This window comes from Lutra lutra, chromosome 7, assembly GCF_902655055.1.
Source record: "Lutra lutra chromosome 7, mLutLut1.2, whole genome shotgun sequence".
Taxonomy (NCBI): Eukaryota; Metazoa; Chordata; class Mammalia; order Carnivora; family Mustelidae; genus Lutra; species Lutra lutra.
Genome location: NC_062284.1, coordinates 118,061,898 through 118,083,065, shown reverse-complemented (window position 1 = coordinate 118,083,065; position 21,168 = coordinate 118,061,898). Strand labels below are relative to the sequence as shown.

At 33.9% G+C, this 21,168-nt stretch overlaps 1 protein-coding gene across 8 annotated transcripts in view; it reads right to left on the bottom strand.

Moving 5' to 3' along the window:
* Positions 1–21,168, bottom strand: part of RPS6KA5 (ribosomal protein S6 kinase A5) — a 175,797-nt gene that overhangs the window by 44,523 nt on the left and 110,106 nt on the right. For 6 of the 8 annotated variants that reach the window (XM_047736460.1, XM_047736458.1, XM_047736461.1 and 3 more), the window contains 2 exons: positions 4,299–4,382; positions 1,824–1,927 (listed from right to left, as the gene is read on the bottom strand). In XM_047736460.1, the coding sequence (XP_047592416.1) occupies positions 1,824–1,927; positions 4,299–4,382 (188 nt within the window). Of the gene's footprint in view, positions 1–889; positions 1,033–1,823; positions 1,928–4,298; positions 4,383–9,215; positions 9,285–21,168 lie in introns of those variants that run through there. The other 2 variants (XM_047736464.1, XM_047736466.1) reach the window with 2 other exon arrangements.

Genomic DNA, 21,168 nt, shown 5'->3' with positions numbered 1-21,168 from the left:
CTACTCTTTTGGTTTCCTTCAAGCAGCACATTATAGAATTCTGATGAAGTCCAATTTATCAGTGTTTCTTTTACAGACTGCACTTTTTGTGTCCTGTCTAAGAAATCTTTGTCTAATCCAAGGTCACAAAGATTTTCCTTTATGTTTTCTTCCAGAAATGTTGTGGTTTTAGATTTTACATTTAGGCCTATGACCTATTTTTAATTTTTCTATAAAGTGCAAAGTATTTATTGAAGTTCATTTTTTCCCCATATGATAGCCAATGGTTCTAGCATTTGTTGAAAAGACTATCTTTTCTCCACCAAACTGACTTTGCACCTTTGTAAAAACAAAACAAAACAAAAAACAAAACACAGCACAGTTGTCTATATCTATGTGGTTCTGTTTCTGGACTCTTTATTCTAGTTCACTGATGACTGTTTATCTCGATATGAACAACACAGTGTTTTAATTATGGTAGCTTATAAGCCCTGAAATCAACTTTGGTCTACTTTGTCAAAGGTGATTTGGCTATTCTACGTCTTCTACGTACCTCTATGAATTTTACGTTGTCAACTTCGATGGAAACAAACAAACAAAGAAACAAAACCCCAAAAACATCCTGCTGGCATCGTGACTGTGACCAATCTACAGATCAGTTTAGAGAAATAACATCTGAACTAGACTGAACAGCTCCCTCGCTCACGAGTGCTTACCAATACTTCACTGACTACCCAAGGGGAACCTTCTGCAAGTCTCTGGCCATCTCTCGGATTCTGCTCTATGAACTCTAGCTGCCTGGTCCTCCTGGACTCAGTTCCGTGTCCTCAGCTCTGCCTGGGCCTCCCCTCCCTGTGCTGCAGCCTGGATACTCTCTCAAGGCGGTAAGCTGGGCAATCAGAGGGCTCACCTCGTTTATTTTCCGTCTCTCTGTGTTCACTGTCCTTCACTGCTAGATGCTCAATGTCTTCGAGAGTGCTGTTTCATATATTTTGCCCATTTAAAAAATTGTTTCAGGCAGGAAAGTAAATCCAGTCCCTGTTATTCCATCTTGGTGGAAGTCTCAATTTTAATTTTTAATGTCAAATCTGTTCTCAAAGTTATGAAATTCAAGTAAAAACAGGACAAAAACATAACTAGTAATTAGTATAATGTTTTATCACTGTGCGTTTATTTGTTCATTCATCCATTTCATTCCAAAAATATTTATTGAATTCTGCCCAGTAAGCACTGTGCTGGCACAGGAGCAGACAGTCCTGAAGATCAAAGCCAGACATGCCCCTTGCTCTCAGAGCTTACAATCTAGTGGGACAGACAGACATTAATCCAATAACTATGAACACATATGTCACATTGTGATTGTGGCAGCTGCTATGAAGAAAAGAACAGAACAATGCTATGCTACTAGGGTAACCTACAGGAGGGTAATTTTATGGTACTTGTTTCTATTGAGCCTAGATATCCATGAGTGGAAAATATCACTACTTTTTCTTTATTTGCAAAGAAATAACATTTGATACAGAGTGGGAAAAAAAGTGTCCAACAAATACACTTCCCAATATATGATGTACTAGGTTAAGATAATATATCAAGTGCTTTGGAGCACATAAAAATTTTGACAGTATCCTTTATGACACTTAAGATCTAAGTGGGCACATAAAATAGGAAGAAATGTAAATGTTATAGATCTACATTCTATATGAATATAAATGGAAGTTTACCACTTGGAAATCATTTTGTCTACCCTCATTTAAAAAATTATCTTTTCTATCAGCCTTGAGTTCAGCAATTTGATAAGCTTCTTTGAGAAAACAATACATTTATTTTATTTTGTTAAGTCTTACCTAGATATCTCAGCTTGGGAATTCTTCTCCCCATCGACAGTGAAAGGAGATGCTCCAGTTAGTAATTCATACATTAGAACACCTAAACTCCACCAGTCAACTGCCTATAAAACAATAATGTCATTTTATAGACTATGAATATATATTTTATAAGAAAGAAAAATAAACAGAATAAAACTATATATTTGTAAAATATTTTAACAAAAAGATTTTGTATAGAGCTTCCTATGTAAGGAGTATTAAATGAAGCACATACAAGAAAAGGACATTTAGAGAACAAATATCCGGGTAGTCTCAGAACACAATTTAAACACAGTGAAGTCAATCAAGGGGCTAAAGGTATTTTCATTATTTCCTAAATCATTAAGTAATGGTTTTATTTTGATTAATTTTAAAAAATGTATAAATTTAAAAAAATTTAATTATTATTTTTTAAAGATTTTATTTTTATTTGAGAGTGAGAGAGAGAAAGAGAGCACGAGACAGGGCAGGGTCAGAGGGAGAAGGCGACTCCCCACTGAGCAGGTAGTCTGATGTGGGACTAGATTATGGGACTCTGGAATCATGACCTGAGCTGAAAGCAGTTGTTTAACCAACTGAGCCACACAGGTGCCCCCAATTTTAAAAATTTTAAGTAAAATCTTTAGACTTATGACGGGGGAAAAAAAGGAGCATTCAGCATTTTTTTAAGAAAGTTTTTCGTTTTTTTTGGTAAAGATTTTATTTATTTATTTGACAGCGAGAGAGAGAGAGAGAGAGAGAGAGATCATAAGTAGGCAGAGCAGCAGTTAAAGAGAGAGGGGGAGGCAGGCTCCCTGCTAAGCAGGGAGTCCAATGCGGGGCTCGATTCCAGAACCCTGAGATCATGACCTGAGCCGAAGGCAGAGGCTTAACCAACTGAGCTACCCACATGCCCCCAGCATTTTTATTAATTATTTAGCCCCCCCCAATATTATGAAATTCTTTGAACTCAAAGAACAAAAATGAAAAAAAAAATCCCATCTACTGGTATCATATTTCATAACCACCGAAATCAATTCTTCTTAAAGGACCTATCACATATATCTTCATTTATGTGAGTCTTCAATTGTGGGAAACATGAAGACTTAAAATAATATAAGATAAAATTAGATCTAAATGGGAAACCAATTTATAAATGCAGCTACCTGAACTAAGAACATAGCAAATTATATATAATTTAAAGAATCCTGAAATTTTTTTTTTAATAATTAGGCAAGCCAAGATTTTAATATCTGCTGAATGCACAAGCTTATACCAGTAAGATATTAACTGGAAGCTAAAATTTTTAACCCTGCTTCCAAATTTCAGGGAAAAGTTTTCAGAGAGATGATACAAAATTTATGAACCTAGAACTATTTTAAAGAAAATACATAATGATGACATAAAACATGATCAGGCGACTGCAGTCATAAAGGAGTGTAGAGCCAGAAGCCACTGATAAGCACTTTGCATATATTGTCACATTTAATTAACTCAAAGTCATCGAGCTGTTCCATGAACAGGAAAGAGTATTTATTGACTAGCTGTATTCCAGACCTCAGGTATACAGGAATTCTAGGAGGTTCTATAAGGTTTTCATCTCTAAAAATTGGTTACATTAGGTCTTAGAAGGTAATTTTCAAATTTTAAGTCATAAATTCCTATCAAGCTGCTAGGGAAAACAGTTTCCAAGAATACCAGGAAGCAAATGAAAGCAGCAATTCAATTATTTTATTCATACAAGCCATCTTACTGCCGCCAGAGTCAGGACCCTCAGAATGTTTTGCTGTTGGATTGCAAACCAGCTGTTGAGATGACACAGATCAATAATCAGATTCCTAATCATATGGCCTCAAACCAATACCACACCAACTTGAAGAACAGGCTTTAAGTATATGACTAGTCATTAGTAAGGAGACCAAAGATTCGCCACACTGAAGATATCTGGGTTGAATGTGTGGGATTTAAAAGGGGATGAGGGAGAGGGGAAGATGAGGAACAAAAAATAGCCAAAATTCCTTATTTAGAGAAAATTATTAATATAGCAAAACCATTAAGATGGCACTAAAGAATCTATATCCTTTAATACAGAAAGAAAAAATAGGTGACCTAGATTTTATAACAAAACTGCTCATGATGCTTCCTCTACAATCTTCACTTTGCACATACAAAGGGAAGTGAGGTTTTTAGAGGGCTTAGGAAAACAAACTTGGACTATCTTGAATGCAGGATTTTTTTCTTTCTCCAAGGATTGTTATAATGCTTATTTCTGTTGAAGAGATAATCAACAAAGTCTATCTTTTTCCTCTAAAACACTAGATATCATAATGTGTTCATGTATACAAAGCAAAGGAGAGAAAACAATGGAGGTAAGACAATACCAGAAAGAGGCCTCTGTTGAAGAGACTGGACTGAGTTATTAACTAGGGTTCTTATTATACATTTTATGAAGATATAAGGAAGTGTAGAACATACCTTGTCATGGCCTGAATCTCCCCCTCTGACAATATCCGGAGCCATGTATTCAATAGTCCCACAAAAGGAATATGCTCTTTCAGCCTTAAATAGTCAAACAAACAAAAAGGCATTTGATTTCAAACCAGACAAATGACAAAAAAGTCAGTTTTGCATGTTAGTGGTTGAGATACACCACAGTAGAAAAGCAGTGGTAGAATTTACTTGACAGACTCCCCCCTTCTCACCAGGACAGATCATCACCTCCATAGTGAGTCCTGGGTGGTGTGTCCTGTCCAAAGACTTCCTTTGCCTGAAACCCTCCCATCCATCCATCCATCCATCCATCCATCCATCCAACCATCCATTCACTCTTCTGTTTTGCACTATGTATGTATATTTCAATTATTGGTCTCTTGTACCATTCTTTTTGTAAAACCTCAAATATTCCTAGTAGGGTAACAAGAACTGTTTAATACTTTAAGACTTTATTTCCAGATAGGCAAGACTGGGAAAACACTGGGAAACCTTCAGGGAAAAAAGAGACCAAATTCTAAGAAGGAGAATAGGGAGCCCAAAGATGAAAAACGACGAAAGGTATTTTTTCCCACCTTATTTTGTTTAGGTTTGGCTCTGCCAATCATACGTTTAGTAATAATGAGCAAAACTGTTTATATTTTAGAAAAAGCTTGTCTCTTAAAAACAGTTAATTCTCTTTTGTAGAGCTTTAAAAAGGTCCAGATTTAAAAAAATAAATTTTTAAATAACCAATTGTGTCATATGACTCATCCCAATAAAATAAAGGAGAGTAAATATCTAAATTATTATACAGATATATTAAATAGGGAAAGGAATTCCCTATACAAAATACATTCTTATGGCTGTATCTGAAACTTTTTAAGGCACTTTGGTTCCCTTAAAATATTTTACTATAAAGTATATACTATAAAGTAATATAAAATTACTTTAAAGGAAACTTTTCAATTTACACTTTACTCTTCTTCTACTAGCCAGTTCTTAAGAAAAATACACATTCCTCTTATTTACCAATTTTAAAAGTAAGGAACACTACTCTAGCAATGTTATAGAATGAATTAGTAGAAGTCCTTTACTTTATTAGGGGAAAGTTAAGCGCAGAGACAATAAATACAACGAATTTATTTAAACACTTTGGTAACAAATGTATTAAAACTACTTAGTTATTATATATATATATGTATATATATATATATATATAATGTGTCATATGACATATGTAATATGTCATATAATTATTATGGTTTAAGATTAATTTTTCTCTTTTTATGTGCTACATTTGCTGAATGATTACTATCCCTAGAAACTAAAAGAAATAATTTACTTATGTTTATATCTGCAGAAAATTTTCTTTTTTGTTACCTGGGAGAATAATGTTATTGAATAGCTAATATAAACCATATATCAAATATTACCTCTCTGCTTCATCATTTCAGTACCAAATGATAATTTTGTATTAAACTATGAGAAAAATTAAAGCTAAGTAAAATTGATTCTATTTAATTTCTGCATAAAAAGTAATGAATAATTTTTAACTTTGTTAGACATGCTTAGAAAAGAATGTGTGTTAGGAAGCATTCATCTGTTTCCTGAATGATTAAAAAAGAAATACTACAAAATTACTTTAAAAAAAAAACCCAGACTTCATAAAACCAGTGTTTTTAGTTAATACACTATTCATTATGCAATAGCCTTTTTTCGGATAAGCCAAAATCACTGTGTAGCTGACATAAAGAAACATGAAAATTATTAAGTCAGGGTATTAATTATTTGATCTCATCTTAAAAGATACCTTTAAAACATTATATCCTAAATCAAGTTTAGATATACTGAAAATAAAAATAAAAATAATTCTCCAAACTGGCTTAGGAGTAAAAAGATAATGAATTTTGACTGATTGCTTCTCTAGATTTTATTTATTTAGAAAACTAGTCTTTTTAGTAAATATAAACTTTCATTTCCATTTACAGGCAGCTCCATGTCAAACCATTTTGAAATCATACACATTTCCTTCTAAGTATGAGACAATAATTTAACTTACAAGATGAGGATCAAGAAAATATGTACTCTCTTCTTTAAAACACTAGATATTCACAAGTTTAGTATAAAGAGGGTAGGAAACACACAAATCATATTGATTAAGTGCCAGAAAGATTTGACAGTCACCACCACTCCCCATGTCTTCCTTTCTCTGACAATGAAAACTATGGAGGTTCAGTTCTTGATTGTCTCAACAGAGGGGAAGCTCAGAATCACATTAAGTGCTCAATGAGGTATCATCTACCTTCTCTGTGTGATTTTTGAGCTCCTTCTTAATTCACTTTAGGTTCTCTGTTTTGTGTTTGGTTTATATGTTTTTTTATATGTTTTTTGGGGTGGTGGTGGTGGAAGGGAGTAGGTAATATCTACATTAATATAATAATTATTTATTTGATTGAAATTCCAGGAGACAGAAAAATCAAAGCCTAAGTGTTGGGAAATTCCAGTTACTGAGAAGTAATAGTGAACAAAGCATTTCTTAAGTTTCTCTGTTATTTTAAAACATTGCCATTTTAGCCTCCTGCAATTCTGTATCTGCTTCCTCTTCCTCAATGGAAGTGTTGCTTCCTCTAGGTTTTAACTTACAGTGTATCAGCCTTGAATTCCTGAGAGTTTATCTTTCATCTGTAAACATATCTCTAATTTACTTTTCAATTTGTGTTTATCTGCCTAGAAAGACACATGTTATCTGGAGGGTATGCTGAATGCCTTTCAAATAATTCTACCAGGAAGATAAACTGATGAGGTATGACAGGAGAAGGTCAGTAGTGGGGGCAGGAAAAGATTTCTAGGTAATATTTTATGAACTATGATATAAAAAGGCTAGGATAACAGAGCTAAATTCTATTGGTTATTATTTGTTCAAAATATCTTTATGGTAATAGTCTTCTCAAGGAGAAAAGGCAATCAACCTACTTAGCATTTAAGTCCACGCTATGTTATAAGCAACATTACTGATTAAAGCTAGCACAGAGTTAAAAGATTGTAAATGAGAATTTACTTGAATGTAAAAATGGTAAAAGCAAGAGTGTATGTACCATCCTGGCAGATAATACAGAGTATTCTTGTGCTTAAGTGATCAGCTGATCAAGGAGCTTTCAGTGTTTCTTAGAGAGAGAAAGAGAGCACGGGACAAAAAATGGGTTTCCTTCTAAGGAAGAATCCAAACACAGACTCAACCTTCAAACTCTTTAGGCATTTCTCAATAAATACTAGGTTAAATCATCCCTAGTGTTTATTTGCCAATATTCCGATCTTTTATTTTTTATTATCTTTTATTATTATCTTTTATTCCGATCTTATGTGTTTAGGATAAATTTGTAAGTTAAATATAAATTTACCAGTGAGAAGTTTTTTTCTCCCTCCTGTATTTTTTTCCCATTCTAATTTTGACAAATCTCCTCACAAGTATCTAGAAATGTTTGATTTTTAAAAAGAAGTAAATAATGCACTGCTAGTCATCTATGACTGTGTTCACCAGAAAGGGGAGTCCCTAGATGCCAGCCATGAAGAGGGTGCAGAAAACCAGTGAGGTAGGCGTATGACCTATGCTGTAACTACACAAAGGGAGGGCCTTAGCTTAGAAAACAAACACATAAATATTCCCCTTGTGAAATCAAATTCCGAGTCTTGTGCCCCTTGTAGATTTAGGGCCTGAATTTACTCTTGTCCTCTACGGTATGGGGAAGTGAGAAAATCTGGTCAACATGGTGCTACTCTGGAACACATGACAACCAGAGAAATTTCCACAGCCTAGCTGGATTAGAGTTCACATACACAAAGCCCTGGAGTCTGAACATTTCTAAGTATGAGAACTGGACTCCTCACACCAAACAAAGGACTACTTGAAATACCAGAACAACAATCTATAGAAGATGAGTATGTTGTAAAAGATGAAAGACATAAAGGAAGGAAAATATCCATAAAATAACAAAGCAGTATAGAAAAGATTAGGGAGATATGAAAAAGCAAATAGAATCATATAAATGAAAAAATATAGTAATAAAAAACAGGCTGATTAAACAGAATAGACACAACTAAAGAGAGAATCTGCAAACTAGAAGATATATTTGAGAAAATACCACAGAAGTCCCAAGCAAACTAAATAAAAATATACCCATGATGGGAAATTCCTATTTCTTAACATGAGTGATGGTTTTAAGAGTTTGCCTTATAATAATCCCCTAATCCGTACATTTATTTTGCTTTTGTTTTTGCAATGTTTATTTCAAAATAAAAAGATAAACCAGCCCCAAACTAGATTTATCTATGACAGCTAGATTAACAATAAATATGCAATGTAAAATAAAGGCATTTTAAGACAGAGTGTTTACTGTTCATTAAGCATTGTTAAAAAGACATCTAAAGAGTGTACTTCAGAAATAAACTGAACTCACAAGAAAAGAGTTAAGTTCTAAGAAGCAATAGTGAACAGAGAAAACAGGTAAATGTGAGAAAACCTAAACAAGTATTGATTTTTAAAATGAAAATTACAAAATAACGATTAATTTGGGGAATATAACACAATATGGGATCAAATAATAAGTAACAATTACACAGAAAATGAGATGGATAATTGAAGTTAAAACATTCCATGTTCTTGCAGTGGTCATGACAATTACAGACATAATTGTTAAGTCAGCATATAAGTTAAAAACTTCAGGTTAATAATCACTAAAAGAATAGAAGAGTATATATAACTTTTAGACCATTATGAAGAAATGAAATAAAGAAACCCTAATAATCTAAATAGGAAAGGAGGGGAAAAAGCAAAGAGAAACTGTGATAAAGAGAAACACATAGCAAGATAAGAGAAATAAATAAAAATACATTATTAATCATAATATACAGATTTTAACTCACCAGTTAAAAGATAGAAACTCTCTGGATCAAAAACAAAATCCAGCTATATGTTATTTACAAAAGGCACACCTAAAACATAATGACAAAGAAATATTGAAAGTAAAGAGATGGAAAAAGATATATCAGACTAGCACTAACCAACAGAAAGCTGGAGTATTTTAATTAAAGCAGGAAAATAAATGTTACAGCAAAAAGGATTATTAAAATTAGCTAGAACTATTACATAATAATAAAAGGAACATTTCACTAGGGAATAATACTATTCCAAACCTGAATGCCCTCAATATTTTTTGAAAAGCCTTAAACTATATAAAGCAAAAATGGAGAGATCTTCAAGAAAAAAGGGACAAATCCACAACTGTAATGGGCATTTCAACATATCTCTTTTATAACTGACCAATCAAGCAGGAAAATAATTAGTGAAGCTATAGAAGATCTGCATGATGTTTATGAGAATACATAAAACTTTTATAACAGAATATACATTCTTGTCAGGCATACATGTCATATTAACAGAAATCAACCATATAATAGGTCACAAGGCAAATCTCAAATTCCACAGAAATAAGATCATATAGTTTGCTCTCCAAACAGAAAGCAATAAAATTAGAACTCATTTATGCAAAGATAACCAAAAAATCCTATCTATTTGAGAACCTAAAAACCCATTTCTAAATAATTCATGGCCCAAAGAAAAAACACAATGAATATTAGACTATTAGAATAATAGTAAACATGCCATATATCAGAACTTGTGAGAAATCTCTAAAGTTGTTGGTTAAAATTCAGTTTCATTAAAAATGAAAAGATTGTTACCAAGCTGGAGGTCCAACTTGAAAGTTTAGAAAAAGCATATGAAAGAAAAACTCAAAATGTCAAAAAACCAAAGTAATAATGGAACATCAGCAAAGAAATAGAAAAAATGAGAAGCTTGAGAAAAGACCGTTTCTTAGAAAAGACTAATAGGCAAACATCTAGCAAGCTGACCAAGAGAAAAAAAGAGGAAAGTTACAGATCAATAATATTAATAATATAAAAGGAAACATTCTTACCCTCACAGTATTTAAACATAAGCGAATTCTATGAACATGATGCCAAAGAGTTTAAAAAGAAAAAATATAACATTTTCTATAAAAATATAACTTACCAAAATTGACTCAAGAAGAAATTGAAAACCTAAATATTATTATAAATATTTTTAAAGAATTAAATAAGTATTTGAAAAGCTACTCACACTCACTTAGGAGGTGGGAAAAAAATATACATCCTGATAGTTATAGAGGTGCATTAAGAGGAAATATTCAGAGGAACAGGATTTCTATTTACATATATGATTCTAAGAGTCTCATGCTCTACTGACTGAGCTAGCCGGGTGCTGTACATATATGATTCTAAATTAATTTCATGATGTTAGTATAAGCTTGATATCAAATTCAGAAAAATGTCATATTAGAAAAGAAAATTACAGGTCAACTTGACAATAAAATCCTAAATAAAATATCAGCAAACAAAATCAAGCAAAGTGTAAAACAACAACAACAACAACACTGAAAGTAGTTTGTTCCAAGAATTAAAAGATGGTTTAACACTCAATAACAAATCCTATTAATATAAATTACATAGGTGATTAAAGAGAAAAAGCATAAAAATTTACTTATATCAATAAAAAACTAGAAACTAACAATATAATTCATCTATCAAAAAACCTACAGTAAATACTATACTAAATTGTAAAACCCAAGACATATAGCCTTAAGGTAAAAAGCAAGAGTATGTACAAATGAAGGTAGACAGAACGATAAAGCTAAACCAAACCGCTGGCCCACAAGCACACACAAAATAAAGATAATGAGGATCACAAAGATATAAAACCATCATTAGTAACAAGGTGGTTCTGATTTTTTCTCTTAATATAGTCATTTAAATAAAAAATCCAAGTGGATCTGTAAATTAGTGGAAAATGAATTCAGCAACATTCCCATGTACAGGATCAAAAACATTCCTATGTGCTGCCCCCAAAAAACATAAGTATTCTAATTTTTAAGATAGGAATAAATAAAGTTAATAGAAATGAATCTAATAATATAAGTGTAAAGCATAGAAAGTTATAAGATATTATCAAAGGAAATAAATGATAACTAAATAAATGGGAAAGTATGAATATTCATTTATGCTCATTAGTTGATAGGAAGATTCAATATCCAAAGATCACAGTTATTTCTGGATTAATTTATAAATTCAATTCCATAATGCATATGGAGGAACGAAAGACCAAAAATAAAGAATACAGTGAAGAGTCAGATGAAAGGAAGAGAGAATGGTAGGATAAACGTGAAGAGGAGAAGGATCTCACCTCTCAAAAATCATAGTCTTTAAGATTTTTTATTTTGATTTAGAGGGAGGCAACCAGACAAACGGAACTGAATGAAGAGAAATAGGAATAGAAACAGACTCCCAGACATGTATAGGAATTTGACATATGACAGAAGTTACCTTTCAAATCAGTAGAGAAAAGATTAACTATTTGATGACAGTTTAGTCAATAGGGTTAATCTATAAAAAGAGATATAATAAGATCCTCACTTTGTTTTTATACAAAAATTAATTTCCAGTAAACTAAAATTTTTAAAGTGTTATTTTTTTTAAAGAAAACCAAATATCTTACTGCACTGAGATAAAATGAGATCTTGTTTTAAAAAATTCAAAGAAATCAACAATCCAATTTTACACCTCAAGGAACTGTAAAATGAAGAACAAACTAAACCATAAGTTAGCAGCAGGAAAGAAATAAATAGACCATAAATAAATGAAACTGAGAAAAGAAAAACAATAAAGAAAATTTAACAAAATAAGAGTTGGTTTTTTGAAAGTATCAACAAGACTGAAAAAAATCTTAGCTAGATTAAAAAAAAGATAAGCTTCAAATAAGTAAAATCAGAAATGAAAGAGAAGACATTATAAGAAGCTACTATGAACAATTATACACCAACAAACTGGATAATCTAGAATGGATAAATTCCTAGAAACATACAATTTATCAAGACTGAATCATGAAGAAATAGAAAATCTGAACAGACACATAATCAGTAAGGAGACTGAATCAACAATCAAAAACCTCCTCCCAGCAAAGCTCAGGACCAGATGGCTTTCAGGAAAATTCTAAAAAAAAAACCCTTAAAGAAGTAGTAAGACCAATCCTCCTCAATTTTCCAAAAAAACTGAAGAGAACACTTCCAAAGTCATTGTATGAGGGATGAGGGCAGCATTACTCTGATACCAAAGTCAGCGAGAAATACTGCAAGAAAACTACAGACTTATATTTCTGATGAAGACTGATCCAAAAATCCTACTTAGATACTAGCAGAACAAATTCATCAGCACATTTAAAGGTTTATGTGACATGATCAAGTGAGGCTTATTCCTGGAATGCAAGGATAGTTCAAGACTTGAAAGTCAATCAATGTAAAACACTGCATTAACAGAATGAAGAACAAAAAACCACATGATCACTTCAACTGATGTAGAAAAAGCATTTGACAAACTTCAATGCCCTTTTATGATAAAAACACTCAACAACAAAGAAGGAATAGAAAGAAACTACCTCGATATAGTAAAGGCCATATATGAAAAGCCCACAGTAAACAGGATACTCAGTGGTGAAAAACTGAAAGCTTTTCCTCTAAGATCAGGAACAAGGGAAGGCTGCTCTTACCACTTTTATTCAATACAGAACTAGAAGTCCTAGCCAGAGCAGTTAGGCAAAAGCAAGCAAACAAACAAACGACATCCAAAATTGAAAGTTAAAAATAAAATATCTCTATTTGTAGATGACATAATCCTATACGTAGAAAACCCTAAAGATTCCACACAAAAAAACTATTAGAATAAGCACATATAACAAAGTTACAGAATATAAGAGCAATATACAAATATCAGTTACATTTCTTTACATTAACAATGAACAATCCAAAAAAAATTAAGGGGAAAACATCCCATTTAACATAGCATCAAGAATAATAAAATGATCAGGAAATAAATAATCAAAAGACCTGACAATGAACATGATCAAATATTGTGAAAGGAATTAAGGGAGATAGAAATAAAAGGAAAGACATCACCTGCTTGTGTATTAGAAGACATAATATTGAAAATGTCCATACTACCATACCCGGAGTAATCTAGAGATTCAATGTAATTTCTTTCAAAATCCCAACAGTGATTTTGCAAAATAAAAAAATATATTAAAATTCATTTGAAATCTCAAGGGACCCTGAATAGCCAAAACAAACTTGAAAGAGAAGAACAAAGTTGGCAGTGTCACACTTTCTGATTCCAAAACGTATTACAGAGCTACAGTAAACAACTCATCTTTGTAGTGGAATTAAGAAAGACATACTGAGCAATGGAACAAAATAAAGAGCCCAGAAATAAACCTTACAGTGCTTTCAGTCAAATGATCTTCTTCAACAAGGGTGTCAAGACCACATGATAAGCAAAGTACTGTCTCTTCAACAGATGATGCTGGGAAAAATGGACAACTGCATGCAAAAGAATGAAGTTGGACCCTTACTTTACACCAAATACAAAAGTTAACTCAAAATGGACTAAAGATCTAAATGCAAGACCTCAATATAAAACTCCTAGAAGAAACAGAGGGAAAGTTTCATGACACTAGATTTGGCAAGTATTTTTTGGATATGATACCAAAACCACAGGCAACAAAAGCTGACAAATGGGACAATATCAAAATTAAAAACTTCCTTGCACCAAAGGAAACAAAGGAGAAAGACAACCTACAGAACAAGACAGAAAATTTACAAATTGCATATCAGGTAAGTGGTTAATATTCAGAATATATAAAGAACTACAACTCAACAAGAAAAAAGCAAATAACCTGATTAAAAACCAGGCGAAGAATTTCAACAGACATTCTTCCAAAGATGATAAACAAGAGTCCAAAAACCACATGAAAAGATGTGCAACATCACTAATCATGAGAGAAATGCAAATAAAAACTATAATGAGATATTACCTCATACTCATTAGGAGGGCTGCTATCAAAAAGGCAGAAATACTAAGTATGGGTGAGGATGTGGAGAAACTGGAACGCTTGCACATTGCTGGTGGGAATGGAAAATGGTGCAGCCTCTATGGGACACATTAAGGATGTTCCTCAAAAAAAAATTAAAAATAAAATTATCATGGGGGAAATAAATAAAATAATATAATCATATGATCCAGCAATTCTACTTCTGGATATATATCCAGAAGAGCTTTAAGCATTATCTCAAAGAGGTATTTGTATACCTATTCTCAATGCAGCATTATTTGCAACAGCCAATAAGTGGAAGCAACCCAAATGTCCATTAGTGGATGAATGGATAAACAAAGTATGATATATACATATATTACAATATTATTTGGCCTTAAAAAAGAAGGAAATCCCATCACATGCTATAACATTAATGAACCTTGAGGACATTATGTTAACTGACGTAAGCCAGTCACAAAGATAAATACTGTATGATTCTATTTATATTAGGTATCTAAAGTAGTCAAACTCACAGAAACACAAAGTAAAATGGTGATTGCCAGAGGCCGGGAGGAAAGAAAGCTGAGGAGTTATTGCTCAATGGGTATAGAGTTTAGTTTTACAAGATAAAACATTTCTAGAGACCTGTTGCACAATAATGTGAATATAGTTAATACAATTGATGTACACTTAAAAATAGTTTAGATGATAATTTTTTTTTAAATTTTAAAATTAAAAATTTGTATTTTGCCACAATTAAAATTTTTTAAAATAATTGGATATAAACATGAAAAGATTAGTAAATTTGATTTTATTAAAATATTAAATCTGATGATGGCAAAAATATCATTAAAGACAGTTGAAGACTTGGAAAAGAAATAAAGTATATAATTACAAATGACAGGTATTTAGAATATTTAAGGTACTGCAGAAAACCAGTAATATCTGAAAAAATTTGCAACACTAAGAAAACACAGAAACCTAAATGTATCTCAGCAGGAGAATGGAGAATTAAATGGGTAATTCATTTAAAATATTATACAGAAGCTAAAATAAATGAAACAGATTCATATTTATCAACTTGGATAAATTTCAAAAATAAGTCAAAATACTTTGCAATATGATATGCTATTTATGTACATTTTAGGAACATAAGCTAACAGTATATATAGTTTATGGATATATACATATGAAGTAGGGGTACTAAAACAAGATTAAATTCAACCCATCATCTACTACTCTTTGCCTGCACTTGTTAAGCTAAATGTGGTTGGAGTAAAACAGAATCAGGCTGACCAATTTCACTTTAAATGCAAGACCATGAGCCTCAAGTGGGCCTTTAATGCTGTCCAGCAAACACATTCATTCCCTAATCCATTCACTCTCCCACAGACGTGGCTACTTATTTTATATCTTCTCCTCTCTCCTCAAACTCCAATGTCTCCTCTTCCTTCCTCACTTTCAGTGAGAACATAGAAGCAATCAGAAAAGACCTTCCGTAAGCTCCCATTATCGCTTCTTGACAGTCATGTGCATTTGGGCCCAGCAACTCACCCTTCTCTCTTCCTAAGGATGAACTGATGAGACCCCTAGCTAAGGGCAGCTTCCCCACTTATACACTGAGTTTATCCCTCCCAAGGTCAGCATTCCAGCAATCTGCCCCCCACTCCCCATTATTATATTGACCCCTACTTCCTTTCCAGGAATGTGTCAACCAGCATATGATGTGTCATTTCTCCTACCTTAAAAAGACCTCTCTTGACCCACTCCATCCTCTGCAATCCTCACACGATTTCACTATTCCTTTTTACCGAGTTGCCTTAGGTTGGAGGACAATGTGTCAATTCCCATTAGCTCTCTCCTGAGACTTAGACTGAGCCAATGCTCAATCTCCAGTCCTCACCTTATTTGTCCTTGACAACAGTACCTGACATAGTTGATCATGTTCATCCTAGAAACATTTCTTCACTTGCTCCCAAGACTTGTCCATTTTCTTCCAGCTTCCCAGTCCCTTCTTCCCAGTCTCCTTTGCTGGCGCCTTCTCCTCTTTTTACTCAAGTCAGAGAGGCCTGAGGTTCAGAGCTTTGTCCCTTTTTCTTTCCTATCTGTACTTACTCTGTTGATACACTCCTCTATTTCTTTCTTTCTTTTTTTTTTTTTTGAAAAAATTTTTTTTATTTATTTGAGAGAAGAGATAGGAGGGAGGAAGAATGAGAGGGAGAAGCAACTCCCCACTGAGCAGAGAGCCCAACGCAGGGCTCAATCTCAGGACCCCAGGATCAAGGCCTGAGCAGAGGCAGGCATTTAACCGATTGAGCCACCCAGGTGCCTCTCTCCTCCATTTTCACGATTTTAAATATTACTTACATATTGGCAAACTCCACATTTATATCTCTACATGAGACTTCTCCCCCAGACTCTAGACTCAGATCTCCTACTGCCCGCTGACATCTCTGTAAGTCTAATAGTCTCAAATTCAAGCTGCTTAAATGCACTCTTCTACCTACCTGAAATCTTTCCATCATAAGCCCACCTCATGCTAGTTAATAACAACTTCATTCTTTCAGCCACTTTGGCCAAAAACCTTAGGGCTCCCCTGATTCTTCTTGCCCTCTCAAATCCCATGTCCAATCCATCAAGAAATTTCATTATTTCTAATGTCAAAATGTATCTAAAATCTGACTACTTATTCCAATTTACTCTGCCACTCCACTGTCTAAAGCATTACCATCTTTTGGTTGGATTAGTGCAACAATTTCCTAACTGATCTCCATGTATCTAGACTTGCCCCACTACAAGAACATCACGCCTGCCAAACAGAATTACTCTTCTAAAACAAGTCAGATCATCTCATTCATCTACTCAAAACTTTCCAACGGCCCCCATTTCACTTAAAGAAATCACAGTCCTTACAACAGTCTTCAATGCCCTGCATGATCTGTACAATCCTTCCTCCATGTCCTTACTTCCTGCTACTCTGAGCCTCACTCATTCTGTACACTTACACTGTATTCCTCCTTGTTCCACAAACAGCCCAGGCATATTCCCACCTTGGGTCTTTCACGCTGATCTCTCTGCCTAAAAATCTCTTTACTAAGATACTGATATGGCTCATACTCTCACTTCCTTCATGTTTCTATTCAACTGTCACCTTCTCAGCTAGACCATTCCTGAACCTGTTTTAAAAGTCCAACTTTCTCAGGTACCTGGGTGGCTCAGTTCATTAAGTGTCTGACTCTTGATCTCAGCTCAGGTCATGATCTCAAGTTGTGAGGTCGAGCCCTGTGTTGGGCTCTGAGCTGGGCATGGAACCTGCTTAAGATTTTCTCCCTCCCTTTGCCCCTACCCACCCCCTCTTTAAAAAAAAAAAAAAGTGCAACCTCTTCTCACCCTGATATTCCCTATCCCTTTTTCCTAATGTATTTGTCTTCTTGTAACTTCCCACTATCTAACACATTTCATACATATTTTACTTATTTACTTGTTTTTGTCTATTTTGTTCATCGCTAGATTCCAGTACCAGATAGAACAGTGCCTGGATCACAGCAGACATTCAACTGATGTTTGCTGAATAGTGGAAAAAACGCACAATGTTTATAACTGTATATGTGAATAGTGGGTGCACAGATTCTGTTGTATCATTTTAAACATTTTTATTATAGTGAAATATTTCATAACGTAAAAAATTAAAAAGAAATTTGAAAGACATAAGCATTTATCAATCACACTTATGCAACGTTAGTTAATATTCCAGAATATTTTTTTGCTAAATACCCATTAAGGCTTTGAAAGTCCCTGACACTCAGCATGGCTTTTAAGTACCTTGTCTTTCTTTTTAGAAAATAGATAAAAATGATCTATTTTCAGATGTTAATATAGAATTCTATATTAATATAGAAAATTCTATATTAATTCTATATTAATATATTATTATAGAAATTAATATTAATTCTATATTAATATTCTATATTAATTATATATTAATATTCTGTATTAATATTAATATAGAAAAATGTGACTGCTAAATATAATTTTCAGGTAAATAAAAATTATATATATTTAAACTTGATTTGAACAAATGGACTATATTACAGAAGTTTCTGTGAAAAGACTCTCCACTTAAAAGTTGTCCCCACTTGGGCGCCTGGGTGGCTCAGTGGGTTAAGCCTCTGCCTTCGGCTCAGGTCATGGTCTCAGGGTCCTGGGATCGAGACCCACATCAGGCTCTCTGCTCTGCAGGGAGCCCGCTTCCTCCTGTCTCTCTCTCTGCCTGCCTCTCTGCCTACTTGTGATCTCTGTCAAATAAATAAAGTCTTAAAAAAAAAAAAGCTGTCCCCACTTGCACTGTGATGTCATTTACATTAAACCTGCCCTCCGAACTTGTGCATTGAACTTGCCTTAAAATTAGAGTATTACAGTGAATCTTACCAGAGCCAGTAATTTCTACTGTAAGAAAAGTTATAAAGCAATCTGTGAGGCAGATATCTGAGGGCAAAGCCTTGTCTGTCTCCCTCCCCTCCACCTGTCCAAATGTAAGGAATCCACTCCGATATCTGGCAGAAGAACTCTACCAAAAATGGCAGAAACTAATGGCTAGCATCTGTATATTGTGTAATACTGCTTAAGCAAAAGAAAGACTGGGGCAATGGAAAAATGCTCTGACTGGTTTCTAGATCTTCTATTTTCCCAACACTTCCATCTCAACATTTACCCTAAATTAACTAAAATTATCCCAGAGTCACTGATTTTGGTGAATAACTGATAGGATTTATTTACAGAGACTTATACAATCTTTTTTTTTTTTTTTGTTAAAGATTTTATTTATTTGTCAGAGAAAGAGAGAGAACAAGCCCGCAAGGGAGCACAAGCAGGTGGAGCAGTGGGCAGAGGGAGAAGCAGGCTCCCTGCTGAGCAAGGAGCCCAAGTGGATGAGGGTCCTGGGCTCTATCCCTGGATCCTGGGATCAGGACCTGAGAGAAGGCAGATGCTTAACCACTGGAGCCACCCAGGCGCCCCAACCTAATACGGTCTTTAGGAGCATATACAAATGAAAAGAACTGTCAACACACACCAGGAAGAATCAACTGAGGAAGGGGACAGAAGGAACAAAAGCTTCCTTAGAGAGTAGGGTTATCGGATTCCTAAAGCAAACATGCTCTTTAGGGATCCTGAACCTCACCTAGGCATCCTGAGATGAATATGTCACAACAGCAGAATACTGCAAATGGTATTATTAACTAGTCATTTACTAAAGAGAGGCATAATTTAAAACTTTCCTACAAATCAGAAAAGGGAGAGTAATTTTTATTTTAAAGATTTTATTTATTTATTTGACAGAGAGACAGAGAGCGCATAAGCAGGCAGAGCAGCAGGTAGAGAGAGAGGGAGACGCAGGCTCCCTGTTGATCCCACCTGGGATCATGGCCTGAGCTAAAGGCAGATGCTTAACTGAGCCACCCAGGTGCCCCAATGGAGAGCAATTTAAGATTCTCATCTGTATATTTTAGTTTTGCTCACGGTAATCTAAAATTTGAACAGTATGTCTTAAAAGTAGAAACCGATATTTTTTTTTTTTTTAAAGATTTTATTTATTTATTTGACAGAGAGAAATCACAAGTAAGCAGAGAGGCAGGCAGAGAGAGAGGAGGAAGCAGGCTCCCTGCTGAGCAGAAAGCCCGATGTGGGGCTCGAACCCAGGACCTGGGATCATGACCTGAGCCGAAGGCAGCGGCTTAACCCACTGAGCCACCCAGGCGCCCCAGAAACTGATATTTTTTATTGCTTCACACTTTAGAACATACTTTCATGAGCATCAGCTGATTGTGGGATATGATGATCCTATAAATTAGAAATGACAGCTATTACTTTACAGAGGAAGAAACTAAGACTGAGAGAGGCTAAGGACTGGGGCTTTCCCAGTGTCACACAGCTACAGAGAGGAGACCTGAAAAAGACCCTCTTCCTTCAATACATGTCCTATCCACTATACACAAAGGCCACTTATATGTTCAAATAATTAATGAATAACATCCCCTTTGCTAAGCAAAGGTGCATTTTTCTATTTTATGGAAAGAGAAAATAGTCACTTATAGGCCTTTCCTTTAAAGTATAGCTACCATGGCAGTATGATTAGTTTAGCTACTTCTATTTTGAATGTTGGGGACATTATTTTTCTGCTAGTTTTATTTAGCTACCTGTAGATTTACATTAATAATCTGTTGTGATTTTTTAAAAATGTTTAGTGTGAAATTATAAAAACACAGAATACATATGCCATATACAAGTACAGGGTAACTAATAGGACATTAATGTATCATTTTGATATTATTTGTTCATAAACAGGGAAAAACAGACCCCCTTTAAATATCTTTATAGTCTTCAGTGTTAGAATCATATACCCAATACCAGCAGAATGTCTGACTCACAGTAGGAACTCAACAAATGTTTGCTGAATTGTACTCTCATGAGATTCTATGAAGGACATAGACTAGCCTGCAAATATTTAGAAATGTCTTCTTTTAGTCTCAGAATCTCAAGGGATTTATCAGATTCTACAATTGAGAAAAGAACATATGAAAAGTATCAACTTTGTAAAGTGTCCATTATCATATAAAAGATTTTAAAGATTTCTACAATAAACCAATTTTATCCTGTATACACTCCAGTCTAGCAAATTATAATCTAGAAATAATTACTTATTGGCATATTTGACAAACACCTCCAGAATATAGGCTCATTAGGGCAAGGAATTTGTTATGTTTACCACTGTATTTCTAGGGCCTAAGTACAATACCCAACGCATAGTACTCAATTATTATTTGCTCAATTATTCAATTAATGAATACAAAGAGAGATGAATATTACACCATAAGCAGAAACTTTAACTGTTATTTTAAAAGTATATGTTTTTTGGGGCGCCTG